At 41.9% G+C, this 12393-nt stretch overlaps 1 protein-coding gene across 1 annotated transcript in view; it reads right to left on the minus strand.

Moving 5' to 3' along the window:
* Window positions 1–12393, minus strand: part of thsd7aa (thrombospondin, type I, domain containing 7Aa) — a 148569-nt gene that overhangs the window by 68784 nt on the left and 67392 nt on the right. The window contains 2 exon segments of the mRNA XM_061664897.1: window positions 2198–2303; window positions 2305–2402. Of these exon segments, the coding sequence (XP_061520881.1) occupies window positions 2198–2303; window positions 2305–2402 (204 nt within the window).

Raw genomic sequence — 12393 nt, forward strand, 5'->3', positions numbered from 1 at the left:
GTTTTATATACATCAAATATTACTTCTATTAGTTTTAGACAACCTTCACATGCTTTATTGTTATGTTGTGACGACTAGCTCTGTGTGTGTAATACTTGTTTCAGCTGGACATAGACAATTCTTTTGTTTTCTTTCTCTGTCTCTCTCACTTCGATATAATTTGTCTGGGCTTCAGTAAGGAGTGACAACTCGTAAGACTTGTACCTTTTCCTCTCTTTGCAAAGACTTTTCTTTTTTGTAATAAAAACCCACAAAGACAAGATTGCTTCCTCACTTATTCTGTCAGAAAAAGAGTTGCCAAGACAGTTACAACTACCTTGCAACTTCCAAATACAATATGTACTATATCCGTATAATATGTTATATTAATACTGAGATCTCACAAACACTAAATTTGAATGTTTTGCAAATGAACATTTGACCCATTCTCCTTGCTTAAACATATCTGTATCGGTGGACGGAAAACTATAAATTGTGTACAATATACCACGGCCTACCATGGGTACATGACAATCTGCCATGCACAATATTCAAGTAAGGCTCAAGACAGAAAAGAGGATTGGTAATTAATGGCAGAGAACAAGTCTGTATGGGATGTAGAAGATGGTAATCACACTAGTGCTTATGAATGAGATCCTCATTATGTCCATGTTATCGCGCTCTCTCTCTCTCTCTCTCGCTCTCTCACTCTCTCCCAAGAGACCTCAATAGCCCTTAGCGTGATATTCCAGAATCTATTCAGAAATGTCATGTGCTTTCTCCCTCTTCACTCAACTCCCTTTTCTTTTCTCTCTTACCTCATTTAAATGTTTGTTGCAGACTTATAACACAAGCTATTTAAAATTGAGTGACTGAACAAATGTAAAAGTTACAAATGCTGGTATTTAGCAGCACTTTGAATAAGATGAATTAGATTCTTCTTTACACCATGTAATTGTTACTGCATACAGTAGTAGACAAGAGTCTATTTCTGCAGTTGTTAAGAAGGGTAACCCCTTGATAGATCAGCACTTAATTGCAGGAATGAGCAAGAACGTTTTCCCTAAAATTATTCTATTTTATAGACCTGAAATATTCATGGAGGCCTGCATTAAATCAGATTCTTAATGTAGTATTATTTGTGTAATTTTGCTTAGCTCTTATTCTCTAAGATTGAACTTCATTCATGCTTAAAAACCAAAAAAAAAAAACATCAGCAATATTCATTCATGCTAAAAAAAAAAAATAAAATGTACATTGATTGGACCTTCTATGCATGGTCTAAAGAGGAGACATTCAGATAAGATTAGGTGGTACAACTGTGTATTGCAGAGTGGTATATTGCTTATTAGGACAAATTGAGTTGCTTTATTGATATATACGGTTTAAAAAATTCATAGTAACATTGTTGATTGTGAAATAGAAAAAAAAAACTTTCCCATCATGCTGTGTGTTGGCAAGATTCTTTTTTCATTTTTAAACTACTCATTTAGCCATTATGCTTTTCAATTACTTGCTATTTACTGTTACCATCTGCATGTTTGTGATCGATATTTCATTAAGACACTATGAACCTCAATAAATGCACATAACGTACTGAGCAACCAGATACATTCTGATGTCACCCTAAGTTCTATTTCTGGTTCTGAGGTTATCATTAAACGTCACATATACCCTTCACTGGTGGCACCTGAAGCTGAGATAAATTCTCATGAGACTTGCTAACGTCCCATGAGAGGCCATGCATGTAAAACGTTTGAAGACATATTTTCCAGAAAATTATGGTGGAACACCAATTTTTATAACTTTTGAAGTGTTCCTGTCCAGTCCAGCGATTGCTTACTACCACTTGACAGAGCAAAGGGTGCCACTCTGGGTGACAGCATATTTTTGTATCTCTGAAATCTTGTGTTTTATTGTGTTATTTTTTTCCCCCGTTTTCCATGTGGTTTTGTAAACCAACAATGACTACAGCTTCAGGGAAAGTTTTTTTGTTTGATTGTTTTTTTTGCCTGAATTTCCCCAGTGGGATGAATAAAGTATCTATCTATCTATCTATCTATCTATCTATCTATCTATCCATCTATCCATCTATCCATCTATCTACAGAGTACCATCACATCCCAATTTAGCAATCAGGAGGATCTTTGAGGATCAAGGAGAATAATGGCAAAACCATGATACGGGGGATGATGAACTATGATAAAGTCCAACAAACCATCACTGTTGACACACTGAACTTGAGGATTTCGTGTTCCTGGTCCACATTTCTTCTCATTATCAGGGATGCACTCTTCTAATTTAACCACTAGCCAGTCATAGCATCTGGGGATCTTCACATGGTATTGCCTCCACCAAGTGTGGGCAAATTCCTGTCCCGGCCGTTGGATCATTGACGATCTTGCGTTTCCTCATTTTGAACCCTGTTAAAAAAAACAACAGTAACATAAGAAATCAATAAATGCAACCACTCAGAACCAGTGTCTGTACCAAATTTTTACAGTATTAAAACCAGCCCGTGGGTCTAGTTTTTCCTGAGTTTTAGTTTTTACTACCCATGCATTGGTCATTTCCCATGTTCAAGGGCATGTGTGATTCCATGATCCAGGTCCTGGGAAGAGGGAGGTGTTAACTCCATCCTAGCCAAGGTCACTCACCCCCTAATCCACACTTCTGCTCAGACCCGATAACGCAGCGGAGCTCAGGCCGCCTGCAGGGCTCAGGTAAAGGCTGCAGGATCTCCCTTTTGATATACTTTTTGTCTTTCTGCTCCCCTCTGTTTAATCAGGTAGTTTAGCTGAACATATACTGCCATGTGTCTCTGGACCCCCTGATGGATGATTTATCTCAAAAGGGGGATGGGAGAGGAATGCATCAAGAAAGATGAGGCCTTTATCAGGCATCGCTCCCATATAATCTGCTGGCTGTATTATGAATGGCACGGTTGCAAGGCAGCTGCTGTCAGAGCTGGAGGCTTCATTTTGATGGAAGACATAAAACATCATGGAAACAATCATGCGATGGGATGTAATGACACATCTTTTAGATTACATCAGGATGAAAATAAATTGGTTTGACGAAGGAATGAAACATGGTGATGAAGGAAAAAGAGGAACATGTCTGGTTTAACTGGCATTACAGTTTCAAATATCCACGTCTGTCTATTGTCACCATGTGGCTAATACATTTTAAATTCCTGCGGATTAAGAGGAAGGACTCCAACTGAGTCGCCATATCACCACTGAGGGGTAAAAGCAGAATGAAGCATACCTGAGATGCCACATGTGGCTGTTAAGCCATTTGGAGGTTTCATGGGCCAATCAACAAAACACAGTAAGGTACCTATCTGAAGTACCCAATGAAGGCATCCACTCTCCTCAAAGACACCAGACTAGAAGCCATACTGATTGTTCAAGGCATTTTATCATCATGACCTACTAGCTTTACCTAACTCTTGCTCTTAAATGAAGTTGATGTGGTTGGTGTAGCTTTTGTTGTTGTTCATGTTGTGACCTTTGGCTTGTTCCATCAGTGGTCACTCGGCAGATTTGTTCGGCAGAGTTTTTATGCCGGATGCCCTTCCTGATGCAACCCACCTTTTTTGGGGGTATTTTTTATCTGAGCTTGAGATCAGCAGTGGCTGGATTTGGGGCACTGGCCTGGAATCAAACCCATGCCGTCTCCATGAAAGGCAGCAGCAGGTCGTGCATGTTTTTAAATTCAGTATTAATAGTAAAGAAAAAGCAAATATAATTACACATTGCCAATGCCCTATTCTCAGAATGAATTTGTAGCACCTCATACAAAAAGCACACTGTTAATACAGTTGAACATCGGGTTATGGTTTACAAACAAATCGGGTCACACAGAAAATTCTCATTGAAAAACTATCTCAATTTATGTACCGTTTTCGATTTGGGTACTGTCTAGGCATGGACTCAAAAAACGATCAGTTGTGCTTCTACTCGCACTGCGTAACTATTAGTGGCTCTGTGCATCACTCACTGCCGGAAAGCTACTGTAGCTTTGTTTTCTGCTTTGAAGTAGCCCTCCGGATGAAAACTGCTAGTGATAGGGTGAAGAAGCTCTTGGCATGGACATGCGGAAGGATCTGTTGTGCTTACTTGACATTACGACAAGACTTCAAGGTTTCTCCCCAACTGAATGCAGTGTCTTTAACAAAAGGACCTGCCTGAGCACACTGACGTTGTCCAAGCCTATATAGACTTCCACATTGGGATTGTAACTGTAAACAAATTCATCCGGGTGTTTGTAAAACCAAAAACCATGGATGAACAGCCAGATCGAATCATTCCTCAGTGCCTGCAACAATGCTTTCAAGTCTGGTAATAGTGACCTGTACAGAGCTGCCAATGCTGAGCCCACACTACCCTTGCCCCAGTCAAATTCTAGCCACCAACCTCTTATGGTGCAGGTACAGGCGGTGAAGCAGACACTTCTTCTTTTCCTTTCGGCTTGTCCCGTTTGAGGGTCGCCACAGCGCGTCATCCTTTTCCATGTAAGCCTATCTCCTGCATCCTCCTCTTGAACACCAACTGCCATCATGTCTTCCCTCACGACATCCATCAACCTTCTCTTTGGTCTTCCTCTAGCTCTCTTGCCTGGCAGCTCCATCCCTATCATTCTGGTCAGAAAAATGGCTGACTTGGGACTCCCCACACTCACCTGCCACTTGTTTAAGGACTTTCTTTCCAACCAACCTCAGTCACTCCTACTGGGTTCCCACCTCTCCTCCTCTAAGACACTAAGCACTGTCTCCGCACAGGGCTGTGTGTTAAACCCAATGCTCTACACTACACCACTGACTGCAGACCCATGAACTCCATTATGAACTTTGCAGATGGCACACGGTGGTGGGGCTGATCCCAGGGAGAAATGAGTCTGCCTCGAGGGATGAGATCCTGCTACTGTCTGAGTGGTGCTCAGATAACAACCTGGATCTGATCACCAAAAAAAAAGAGATCATCCTGGACTTTAGGAGGCACAGAACAGACCCCCCCCCCCCCCCCCCCCCCCCCCCACCAAAAAAAAAAAATCAATGATGACCGTGCGGAGATGGTCCACACCTTAACCTTCTGCTGCTGTCATCGGTCTCCGGGTGCTCAGGAAATACAACAAAGGTATCGACAGAGCAACAGTGAATTGTAATGTCTGTAAATTGAGCATTTTGCATGCAACAGAGATTTCGGTTGTTAATTTTAACACTAGACAATTTCAGGTATATTCAGCACTACCCTGAAATGTACTTTTATGTGTAACTAAATTTGAAGCTAACTCTTACAAGTGGAGTTAAACGCTCTTGTTTTACTTTAATTCGTAAATGCTGTGCACTTGTATAGCGCTTTATCTATACCATACGGTGCCCAAAGCAATTTATAAAGCCTCACATTCACCCATTCACACACACTTTCATGTACTAATAGGTGGCTGCTGCCATGCAAGGCAATGCCAGGCCCACTGGGAACAAATTAGGGTTCTATATCTTGCCCAAGGGCAGTTTGACGGCAGACAGTTGGAGCTGGGATTTGAAAAAAACAACCCTTTGGTCACTGGACAACACGCTGTACCAATTTTATTTTATTTTAGCTTGTTTATTTATAACAGAATATCCATCCATCCATTTTCTGAGCCGCTTCACCTCACTAGGGTCGCGGGCGTGCTGGAGCCTATCCCAACTGTCATCGGGCAGGAGGCGGGGTACACCCTGAACTGGTTGCCAGCCAATTGCAGTATAACAGAATATTTAAATGTAATTTGTTTTCAGCACCATTGTGTGCTGCTATAAGATTTATTTTGTTTACTTGGTTTTAACCACTGCTACACTAGACTCATCAACATACATTTATTCAAAAAAAAAGAAAAACAATTCTTTAAAAAAAAAAATTTCCTGACTACCAGGAAATAAATATTGTCCAATCACATTCATTTTAAAATTACCCAATCTTAGTAAGAGAATTAGAATACTGAACATTGTTTGTTTTTTCCGCATTGTTAATTTTGTAGTGCGAGAGGACATCCTGTAGAAACTCAACATTCAGTTGACCAAGTCCACACCACCCGTGTTGGTGTTGTAGTCAGCAGTTGCAAGTGGCCTTGACACCTGGAAAAAACATGTTTCTTTCTTGGACCATCTGCTGCGTGCATCCTGAGGATTCAATGCCATCGGCATTGTTATTGTCCAACCACTTTATGACAGTAAGTTCAGGAGAGCTTTGTCTGACTATACCATCGCTGATGCCCCTCTTTCTTTCTTTTTGAAGTGCTTATCCCCTATGATCTTGCACTCCTTTGGAACCCTGTTATTCATGAGGGTTCCAGTCCCTGTCAGCCCTTTTGTCATCAGTGAATCAAGGAGGTTGATCATTGTAAATTACCTGTCCAAAAACAGGTGGCTTCCTTGGGGAACAGATTCCGCCAAATGAAGAACAGCTTTTTCTCCAATACCCTTTCCTCCTGTATCTCTGTATATCTTGGTAGACCAAGTCCAAGACGAGTCAAGTTCAGAATGAGAATCATCTTTATTTGCCAAGTATGTCCAAAAAACACACAAGGAATTTGTCTCCGGTAATTGGAGCCGCTTTAGTACGACAACAGACAGTCAATTGACAGAGAACACTTTGGAGACATAAAGACATTGACAAAAACAGTCCCTGAGCAATAAAGGGTTGCTAGTTAGCTGGTAATGCCAGTACAAGGGCGCCGAGACTTCAAGCGAGTAGTACGAAAGTCTGGGACAATTCTGATTGTGCAAATGTTGCAGATATTCCTCAATCAGTGTGCAAATGGAGCAGATGGTACTCCGGCATGAGTGGCCAGTATTGGTCAACAACATATATGCAAATAGTGCAGCGTGGTGAGACTACTACAGTGAGTGCACGAGTAATGTATAATTGGACCGACAGAAATGTGACAACAAACTCAAGTCAAAAAATTGCCAGCATTTTGTAGTGGAATTGTAGGTTAGGTGTTTAAGAAGTTGATTGCAAGAGGGAAGAAGCTGTTAGAATGTCTGCTAGTTCTAGTTTGCATTGATCAGTAGCGCCTACCTGAGGGAAGGAGCTGGAAGAGCCGGTGACCGGGATGTGGAGGGTCCGAGAGGATTTTGCACGATCTTTTGATCTTGTCTTAGTTCTGGCAGCGTGCAAAGGTTGGTAGGGGGCTACCGACAATCCTTTCAGCAGTTTTGATTGTCCGTTGCAGTCGGAGTTTGTCCTTTTTTGTAGCAGCACCAAACCAGACTGTGATGGAAGAACACAGGACTGATTCGATGACCGCTGTGTAGAACTGCCTCAGCAGCTCCCATAGCATGCCGTGCTTTCTCAGAAGCCGCAGGAAGTACATCCTCTGCTGGGCCTTTTTGAGGACGGAGTTGATGGCTCCAACTACCGGAGACAAATTCCTTGTGTGTTTTTTGGACATACTTGGCAAATAAAGATGATTGATTCTGATTCTGATGTTGATCGCCCACTTCAGGTCCTGAGAGATTGTAATTCCCAGGAACTTGAAGGTCTCGACGGTTGACACAAGGCAGCTGGACAACATGAGGGGCAGCTGTGGCGAAGGATGCCTCCTGAAGTCCACGATCATCTCTACAGTCTTGAGCGTGTTCAGCTCCAGGTTGTGTCGGCCGCACCACAGCTCCAGCCGCTCCGCTTCGTGTCGATATGCAGACTCGTCACCGTCCTTGATGAGGCCGATGACAGTGGTGTCATTTGCAAACCTCAGGAGTTTGACAGGCGAGTGCGTTGAGGTGCAGTCGTTCGTGTAGATAGAGAAGAGCAGCGGAGCGAGGACACAACCTTGGGACACCCCAGTGCTGATGCTACGTGTGGATGAAGTGGCCTCCCCCAACCTCACCTACCCGTCAGGAAGCTGTAAATCCACTGGCAGATGACAGGTGAGACGCTGAGCTGGAGAAGCTTGGAGTAAAGAAGTTCAGGGATTATGATGTTGAACGCTGAACTGAATTCCACCAACAGGATCCTCGCATAGGTCCTTGCACAGTCGAGGTGTTCTAGGATGAAGTGCAGTCCCATGTTGACTGCATCATCCGCAGACCTGTTTGCTCAGTAGGCAAACTGCAGGGGGTCCAGCAGGGGGCCTGTGACGTTCTTGAAGTGGTCCAGCATGAGACGTTCAAAGGACTTCATGACCACAGATGTCAAGGCGACAGGCCTGTAGTCATTTAGACCCGAGATTGCGGGTTTCTTGGTGCAACCAAGACAAACACCTTTAATCCAGTTGGGTTTGGTTTGGACATCTACTAGTAAATGGAACCATTAGCTCGTCAATGCACAATTTTCCTGTTCTTGGCAGACTCAAACATCCTTGCCTTACTTTGGTCAAGAGGGCCCTGATCCTCCACAAAAGATCACTCTTTTTTCATCATCTGAAACAGTCAAGGTCATTGACGATCTTAATGGAATTTCCCAGCTTGTAAAACTTACATTAATTAATTCTGCCACAATTTGAACTCTGGTATTTGAAGCCCAATACACTTGAATGTTTGGATATCCGAGACAGCCCATGTAAATAGAATTCCCAAAGAATGTCTTCAGTTGTTCTGGTGTGGTATTTAGTGTTGCTCCAGACACAAGGACTTCACTCTAATTTATCCACAGGGCCATTCCTTCAAACATGGAGTCATCAATGTGTTGCTTAAAATAATCCATTGGGATCCAGTTTTGGCATGTCATGGCATCATTGCTCTGAAGGGGAGGATCATCGAGTTGGAATTTGAATCTTAAGAAAAGCAATCCAGAGATAAAACCAAAGTTGAAATCTGCCTCAATTGTTAGAGAAATATTTTATTTAATTTTTAATACAAATTCAAGGTGTACTTTGTATTCTTACTCCGTATTAGACGCCGACTGGACTTAGATCTGGACTCTGTTCTGTTCTGCTTGATCTGACTCCTTTGCATCTGCAAGCCCTGCCTGAATTTCATCCTCGGAGCTCCCTGAAATTATCTTGCTGTTTCTGCCTCAAACAATGCATCTTGAGCTTTATCATCAGACAACTTAATATCTGAGTTTACATCAATAATTTGCAGTAAAATTCTCTCTGCTTCTGACAATGACTCCTGTAGCGGACATGCTCCCCGCAAACTGAGGTGAAACAGGGACTCCCCACCTTGATAAACTGCATTCTTCCAAGCGGCCCTGCTGTTAGACTGCCCCGAAGGAGACTCCTGGTGGACCCTAAACTAATTAACATCTACCCTCGAAGTCTGAAGTCCCAAGCATCAAAGGCCAGACGTTTCCACCGGACCACCTGTCTGGGAATAGGAACAATTGCTGGGACAAGGCGACACCCGCAGGCGTCGAGAGGAACTGTAAAGTCGAGCCGACGGGACTCTCATTTGCTGTTTAACCAAGGATAAATGTCTGTTTTGATATTTCATGAACTCTGCAGAAATTTTCCAAATGTATGCCTTGATGTCTGTGTCAGTGTGTCAACATTACAAGTGCTCGTGCGAGGTTTTGACAATTGTCTTGGTTTGACTCCAAGCATCATGAAATGTGATTTGAACCATAAGCACTTGAGTTGCAAAAACTAAAGTATAAACAGTCAGTCCGATATACTTGACCTCTGAGTAAAGAGAGTAAGTACCAAGTTGAGGTTATTTTATATTAATATATGATTTTAAACCCATTTTATCAAATTTGTAGTCTATATTCAAGCTGATGGGTGTGGTCTTCTACAGGTCGTCAATCCCTCTTGCCCACGTTTAACCTAACCTCTGGGGTATTTAACTCTTAACTCTCGCTTTCTGGCTCTCTTGTGTTTTTCTCTCCTCTGACTTCTTAAGTCTTGTCGGGATGGTTTCGGCCACCCCTCCCCCCTGCACTTTCTTTGTTCGGGCACATGCTAAGTGATCAGGACAGGTGCTACTAAGGTACCAGGTACGCTTCCAGCCAAGCTTGATCGCTCTGTAATTGCCAGCGAGCCACAAAAAAGGCAGGAAGAGAAACGGTCATACTCTCCCAACAAGGCGTGACGAACAATCATTTTTCATCTCCCGCCTCTTTTGTTTTGCTTTATTTTTTGACATTTTTCCCTTCTTCCACCCAAATCTGTCTCCGTGCTCCCTGAGACGCGCCCCGAGAGAGACGACCCACCAGCCTAAGCCTACGGTCATGAGTAGACACGGCAAACTTTTGCCAGACTGTACAATGTTAGTGCCTAATAATTTTGGAGAAATTACTAGCTTCAGACAAAATCTCAACTTTGTCCTCTCTCTCCCTCCCGTCCGCACTGCACGCACCAAACGCTCACGTTTCCAACTTTAGTCCAACACACGATGTTTTATTACCCTTTTTGTACGTCTATTTTCCTTCTTTTTATAATTATTAATTATTTTCTCTCTTTAGTTAGACCCGTGGCGGCACGGTGGAAGACTGGTTAGAGCTTCAGCCTCACAGTTCTGAGGAGCGGGGTTCAATCCCCGGCCCTGCCTGTGTTGAGTTTGCATGTTCTCCCCGTGCCTGCGTGGGTTTTCTCAAGGCACTCCGGTTTCCTCCCACATCCCAAAAACATGCACGTTAATTGAAAACTCTAAATTGCCCGTAGGTGTGAATGTGAGTGCGAATGGTTGTTTGTTTGTATGTGCCCTGCGATTGACTGGCAAACAGTTCAGGGTGTACCCCGCCTCCTGCCCGATGACAGCTGGGATAGGCTCCAGCACGCCCGCGACCCGAGTGAGGAGAAGCGGCTCTGAAAATGGATGGATGGATGGATAGTTAGACCCGTTTGTGTGTTTCCCTCTCAATCCCTTGTAGATGTCACTAAATATACTATAAAATTCCACTCTTGGTTGTATTTTGTGTGTGTTCTGAGTTGAAGTAAACCTCTGTCATCTGGAACTCAAAATTTCATGAAGTGTAGCAACCTTCAGATTACGAGACTGATAAAAATCTCGTCACTTTCCCTAAATTTTATCCACATAAAAAGTGACGTGGGTCCCCTTTACTAGATAAAATTAGTTTGATTTTAACAATTAAATTTCAAATTACGCTAAACCAGAGGTAACGCAGGCGTCGCTTCTGCCTTGTTCTTTTCTCCTAAATGAATTCTAAAAAATTATTTAACCCATATACGCTACACTCCCTTTCTTGTTCTTTGAAGAAAAAAAAGAACAATATGGAAATAAATACAAATGTGCACTACGGAGGACATTTTTTAAACACTAAAATACTAGGCTCAAATACAGTTAAAATAATTCAGAAAGTATTTTAATGTTCTTAAGAGACTTGTAGAAAATGTGCCAACAACATTTCAAGACAAAACTTGCTCAATAAAAAGTATTATACACTTATTTTACCTCTTCCCATAAAATGTGCTTGCACTGACAAAAGCCAATTTCCTTTATAATGTAATCAAAGGCCCTCCCCTTCACATTTTGTATCATTGAAAAGCCCTAAATGTCCTCTGTAGAAAATAGTCAATTTAATTGTATGTCGTAGGTGGGAGATATTTAGGTTTAAAATTGTCCTATACAGAGGAGAAATTTGAACTACTGGTCATCAGTAGGTTAAAACAACTTAGATGCGTTCCTTTTTTTTTCTTTTTTGCCGAGGAATCAGATAAGGACTCTGACTCCAACTCAGGTGCAAAAAAATGGGATTGGGACATCCAACTTAGTTTGTAATAGACATAACTTTACACTCTTTTTCAAAAGTTTGGGGTAACCCAGACAATGTCTTGTGTTCCATGAAAACACTATTGTCGGCTCCATACAGTCGGGTATACATTACAGTTCAAAGGTTTGGGGGTCAATTAGAAATGTCCTTGTTTTTCAAAGAAACTGTTTTTACCACATTAACGCCTACTGTAGATTGTATGCTGATTCATTTCATGTCAAATTTATTGAAATGTGTAAAAAAAAAAAAAAAAAAAAGTTTTAAATTAAAAAAAGGACACTTCTAAGTGACCCGCAAACCTGTGAATTGAAGTGTACGTTTATTTTTTTTAGCATCTTAGCATGTCAAGTAAGTAAAATAAACTCACAGTGATCAATTTGGTAACATTATCTTTCTGGATAGTGGTTAGAATGTAGGCTTCATTAGTGAACGTGTACACTCCACATAAAACATTAAAGCAGAGTCAACATGCATTAGTCAAGGCGGATGTTGCTTTTCCTAGGCTAATTAAGGGCTGAAGCAGCGACTGTGTCTGTCCTACAGATAAATTAGCACAACATGCTACAGTTTTCTCATGAAAACAGAAAAAACAGAGCTCTCTTTGCCAACCCCCAGTCAGGGGTAGGCAATTAATTTTAAATTCATGTGAGAAACTGGAATGGCTGTCGAGGACCACACCACGCTAAACTCAAGCGTGTTTAGTATGAATTTAATATCTTTGTACAAATTCCTAATTCCAATGAAGTTGTGT

Source organism: Phycodurus eques, chromosome 20 (assembly GCF_024500275.1).
Source record: "Phycodurus eques isolate BA_2022a chromosome 20, UOR_Pequ_1.1, whole genome shotgun sequence".
Lineage (NCBI taxonomy): Eukaryota > Metazoa > Chordata > Actinopteri > Syngnathiformes > Syngnathidae > Phycodurus > Phycodurus eques.